Source organism: Nannobrachium achirus, assembly GCF_963921795.1.
Source record: "Nannobrachium achirus genome assembly, chromosome: 20".
NCBI lineage: Eukaryota > Metazoa > Chordata > Actinopteri > Myctophiformes > Myctophidae > Nannobrachium > Nannobrachium achirus.
This window is the reverse complement of record NC_137827.1, coordinates 43,896,212-43,901,735: the sequence shown is the minus strand read 5'-3', so window position 1 is coordinate 43,901,735 and position 5,524 is coordinate 43,896,212. Positions and strand designations below refer to the sequence as shown.

General features: G+C 41.1%; 1 protein-coding gene across 1 annotated transcript in view; it reads left to right on the top strand.

Moving 5' to 3' along the window:
• The window catches only part of LOC308306183 (chymotrypsin A-like), a gene marked incomplete at both ends in the record, with an annotated part of 4,985 nt that extends 3,503 nt beyond the window's left edge, over positions 1-1,482 (top strand). The window contains 2 exons of the mRNA XM_080751084.1: positions 685-821; positions 1,321-1,482. Of these exons, the coding sequence (XP_080607210.1) occupies positions 685-821; positions 1,321-1,482 (299 nt within the window). The remainder of the gene's footprint in view (positions 1-684; positions 822-1,320) is intronic.
• Positions 1,483-5,524: the final 4,042 nt, after the last annotated feature.

Genomic DNA, 5,524 nt, shown 5'->3' with positions numbered 1-5,524 from the left:
CCTAGGAGGTTCCCCGTCAACCTGTAGGTGTCAGGCATAATCGCCTACGTTTCTTTCGCCTTGATGGATTAGGTCTTTTCGCGTGGCACTTTCGACGTGGAGGAGAGTGTTTTCACCTAACCTGTCTGGCCGTTTTGCCGCAGTTGAAGAGCCATTTCGCCTATGCTATCAGACTGTCCATGTTTGCGTCTCTCTCTCTCTCTCTCTCTCTCTCTCTCTCTCTCTCTCTCTCTCTCTCTCTCTCTGTGTGCGTCTTGGCTGCACGCATATGCACACCGCTGCAGGAATGCATTTAATTTAAAGTCATCTCTGATCGAATCACCGCAACAATATTGTCAAATATTAGAGGCAGAAATTGTGAAAATAAAAAAGCCGATCTACATGCTCACATTCCAAGGTGTTGTGAGCATGTGCTATTTTCACAATAGAACCATGTTATACAAAATGCAATGCCTCCCTCAACTCCCTAACACCACTGGCATGCAAACATGGACAGTCTGAGGGTAGGCGAAATGGCTCTTCAACAGCGGTGAATCGACCAGACAGGCCTGGTGAAAAGACTCTCCTCCACGGTGAAAGTGCCACGCGAAAAGACCAAATGTGTTGTGGCGAAAATGTTATAGGCGAAGACGCTGGTGACCAACCTGTATGTCCCTTCCCCCTTAATGTTGTGCATTCTTCCAGCTGTCCAGAGTCCTTCCAAGCTGCAGCAGGCCTGTCTGCCCACCATCAGCCACAGACAGTGCAAGAGCTACTGGTACAAGGGATCCATCACCTATCAAATGTTCTGTGCTGGAGCTGCTGGAAGCAGCACCTGCCAGGTGAGTGACACTGACTTCAATGAAAAAAATAAAATAAAAAAAAGGGGGAAAAAAATTGACTTTGAATGGGGAAAATTCAAATGGTAAGACGGAATTCATTTGCAAGTGTGACCCGTTTCACGGTAACCACTTGCAATTTCCAATTGCATAATTCTAGTTATTTTATATATTGTGATGTCACGTGAAGCTTGACCAATCCCAATTGACCAATCCCATTAAATACTTATTTTGTGAAGCTTGACAAATCCTGTTTGTTGGTAGGCCACTTATTTCAAATAGTTACCAGTAGACTCCCTAATCGGGAGATAAGCGACCACCAGGTCTCATACACAAATCTTAGAAGGCAATTGTAGCCAATCAGGAGGGAATATGGGAAATCCATGTTGATGACATGACTTTAGAGATACATGTGTACCACCAACACGTGATTTTAGGAGCAGTGTTCAAAAATGTGATTTGCTAAAGAAATTATTAAAAACACCCCTGCTTGTTGTTTCAGGGTGACTCTGGTGGTCCCCTGGTGTGTATGAAGAATGGAGCCTGGACCCTGTATGGTTTGACCTCCTGGGGTCTTCGAGGCTGCCCTACCAACAGGCCTGGTGTGTACACAGCCGTCACCAACCTGCGCGCCTGGATGGACCGCACCATGGCTAACAATTAAAGCAGGGGTGCAGAGGGCCATGCATTATATCTACACACTCACTCCAGAGGGCCACGTTGCATATACTGTGGGCAGAAAACTCTTACTGCATCCCCTTATTTTAACTTCTTCTCATAATTAGTGCCCCACTTTGTCATTTTATGTCATGCAAAAGTACAAAAAATAGCCGACTGCAAACTCAAAACACGTGCGACACATTTCTTTATATTAGAATCCTTAGTTTCTTTTTTGGTATGTTTTCATTGGAATCCTGAAAAGTAAAAATGTAATTTAATTTCAAATGCATTTAGTTATACTTTATGTAAACTGTATGAACTTAAATACAAATACATTGGACATAAAAAAAGGCTATACAGACTGAAGTAATTAACGTGAACAGCTGGAATCAATCCGATTTAACCTGAGGGCCGCACTAAGTGAAGGTGGGGGGCGCAAGTCCATGTATGAACTGTTACTATGATTGGCATCTACACAATCAATGCAAATGATTTGTGTATTTGTCCTTGATGTGCACATATTGTCTGCAGTGATACATGCTTATTGCTTGTTGCTTGAATGAATAAATACTGTAATTGCAGTTGTGTAGTGGTTCCCTATCATTTCTTTCTGGATCTTCTTCTTACAGTACAGTTGAAAAATGAGAGCTTCCCCTTCAATGTTGCTCCGTGAATCACACAGCATTGCCATCCAGAATTGGAGTCTATATATTCTATATTATTTGTAAAAACTAATCATTACGTTTTTACAAATAATATAACCCTAACCCTAATATTAATACAATATATATATATATATATATATATATATATATATATATATATATATATATATATATATATATATATATATATAATTTTTTAATAAAAGTGATAAATACAAAACGAACGGTTTTGGACATAGAAGGTTTCCACCCGACAACAATGATTTGATAGTAATCTTTTTTTGCATGGCCTATGACCTGACATGACCTGTCCTGGCCTGGGGAATGCACACAACAACCTAATTGACAATGAAACTTTAACATGCTCAATTGTATAGAGCCATGTGAGAAATCTCAAATAATGTGGAAAAAAGTGATTTCTATATTCAGAAATGTATATAGCCTGTATACATTTGTAGTTCAGTCTTCCACACGCAAGACAGAACAGTTAATTAGAGTCAGCAGTGGTGTACGTTGTGTGTAAAGAAGCAATACTTTCTAACGGTTCTCACCTAGACTTCTCTTTTTAGTGATGGTTGTGTTCTTGGTCTGCGTAACAAACAAAATGTCTACCGCAATGCTTTTCTGTTGCACACTTTAGAACATATAGCTGAATGTGTCAAAACACAATTCACATGTCCACACACTCAAGTGGCGGAACATCTTTAGCAAAGCAACACAACAGAAAAGAACTACACAACAATGTGCGCGCACACAAGGTTTAACAATATTCATCAACACCCGTCCACACTTCCACACAGGGGAAGGTACAAGGACACAAACAATGCAGGTGCAGTGTTTGGTTACATTCACAAAATCATAGCGCATGTCTCCAAGATACAACAAGAATGTCACTCAGTATTCCGTAAGTATTAGCAAGCATCTCTGCCATAGCAGAGACATCACAACACTTCGCCTCGCCAGCCCTTCTGCTTTGCCTCTGGACATCCCAAGCTGTCGAAACGCTCCAACAACCAGTTGGTGGCATGTCCCAGGCTGGACCACCACTAAAATCTGCACCTACAACATTTCACTGCACCTACTGCATTAGAATGCACGGACGCATCGAGCAGTAGGAGAGCCCACCAGGAGGACGTACACTCAAAGATGGATGCACCACGGTGGACACGGTGGATTCTAAACCTCAACCTCTGCAGTGGCGGGCAGCCATTTCACCACTGTGCTAACCGAGTTTCTACACCCTCCATGTGATCAGCCTGCGATGTCTGTCTTCTAGTCGACGTTGATTTATGACATTATTGGACAACATTTTGTCCCGATCAGAGCAACAGTGGCTTCTAACTGGTACTGAACACAGTGGTGCTGACTGCATGGGTTCTGTTTCCCAAACAGTTGTTCGGGAGCCATTTGTGGGTCATGGACACGTTTTATGGGTGCCTTTATTGTACATTTTCAAAATACATTCCCAAAAAAGCAACCATTTTCATGGATTAAAAAACTAATTTCTGTTTCAGTAATTACATGAAGACATCAAATCAAAATAAAATACATTTCATAAATTAGAAAACAAATCCACAGATCTACAAGCTCACTGAGGGTATTGTATTTTGTACAGGCATTTGGGAAGAAAGAGAAAATAAGTGGAGGCCATCATAGTCAGTCACGGTGAAGTCCCATCACTGTGACTGACTGGTCTAGATCGACCAATCAGTGAACAGGGTGATGGGTCGATCTGTCTGATAGTAAAAACAGAGAGATGTGTCATTACTCGCGGTGAAGAGCTATCCACTGCGAGTAATGACGTAATGTTGTAGTTTTATGACTTAAAAAGACTACACCGTGCGGATAGCTTATCACCGCGGTGCTTACTATGATAGGGGCTTGAGCCTTCGGTTTAAGGTGCTCACCCTGTCCTGCAGATCACCATAGAGTGGATGGGAGGGGTTGACCAGGATGGCCTTATGCCACCTCCCCAGCACTGCATGAAGCAGAATGCTGATGGCTACAACTGACTGACAGGGTTAGGGTCAACAAGGCCACAGAGATGATGGTAATCTTCTGTAATGTGTGAAGAAGCAACACGTTCTAGTGGTTCACACCTTGACTTCCCTATTTAGTTTTGTTTGTGATCTTGTTCTTGATCTGCTTACCTGATGCAATTATGAATTTATTTATTATTTTATTAATAGTTTTTGATTGCTTGAAAACATTTTTTTTCTTCCTTTTTTCAAAACATTTCATACAATTCACACAACCACACAATCAAGTAGCAGAACACCTCAGATCTCGATTTAATAGTGATCTATTATAGGCCTACCATATATTGAAATATTGTACAGTAAATGCAGACAAGTTTATGAAAATGGATTTATTTCTATTAAGTGTGTGTGTGTGTGTGTGTGTGTGTGTGTGTGTGTGTGTGTGTGTGTGTGTGTGTGTGTGTAGCGTTTATGACAGTAATATTAATATCAATATTAATAAAAATATTAATATTAATAATAAAAAATATTTTTTTCACAAAATGATGAAAAATATATTTTTTCTTCTCGTTCACTGTTCGAAACGTAGATTCTTTATATTAGCCTAGGCATTTAAGATTCCAGTACCAATCACATTGATTCAAAACACACAGAAAGAACGTCACTGTCCACACTGTTTCGCTTAAGGTTAAAATATGAAAAAGTGATTTATTATAAAAATCATAAAATGTACAATCAGACTAGCATAACTATGTCTGATTCTTCAAGCAAAAGATAGATAATGGGTTCCTAGGGAAGTAGTAGGCATAGTATTTTAAAACTGTCAAAATGTTGTACAAAATAGATGGCAGACTATACTGTACATTGATCAGTTTTGCAAAGCGTTTCCCCAAAAACATATTTATCAAACAATCACCAAAAGAAAAGAAATAAAAAGAAATGAAATCATACAAAATCATTAAACATTCGATATCTAACCCTACTCTATCTTAGTTGCCATTGACACATGTAAAAACTTTGCCTTGCCTGCTGAAGGTCCGTTTGCATCACGTGTTTGAGGAGAGGAGGAGAAAAGGAGAGGGTTGGTTACTAGCGTAGCAGCTTAGCATGTGCTGGAAGGTCGGCCATGTTGGCTGGGCGTCGTCGCCATGAGGTCTGCACATGGTGCTTGAATGGAGGCGGCCATCTTTGAGAGCCACAGGAAGTAGCGTGTGCAGAGCAGGAGTGGAGAGGCACCCCCCTTCTGGATGGAGGAGATGCTGATGATGGGACAGGGGATCCTGGGATTCCACCCTGTGGTGAGTGGTGGTCACCCACGTGTGTTGTCTTCACCGCTGGAGGGGAGAGACCGCATGCTCCAATCCCACGGACTGGCAGAGTATTTGCCGTCCTGATGATGAGT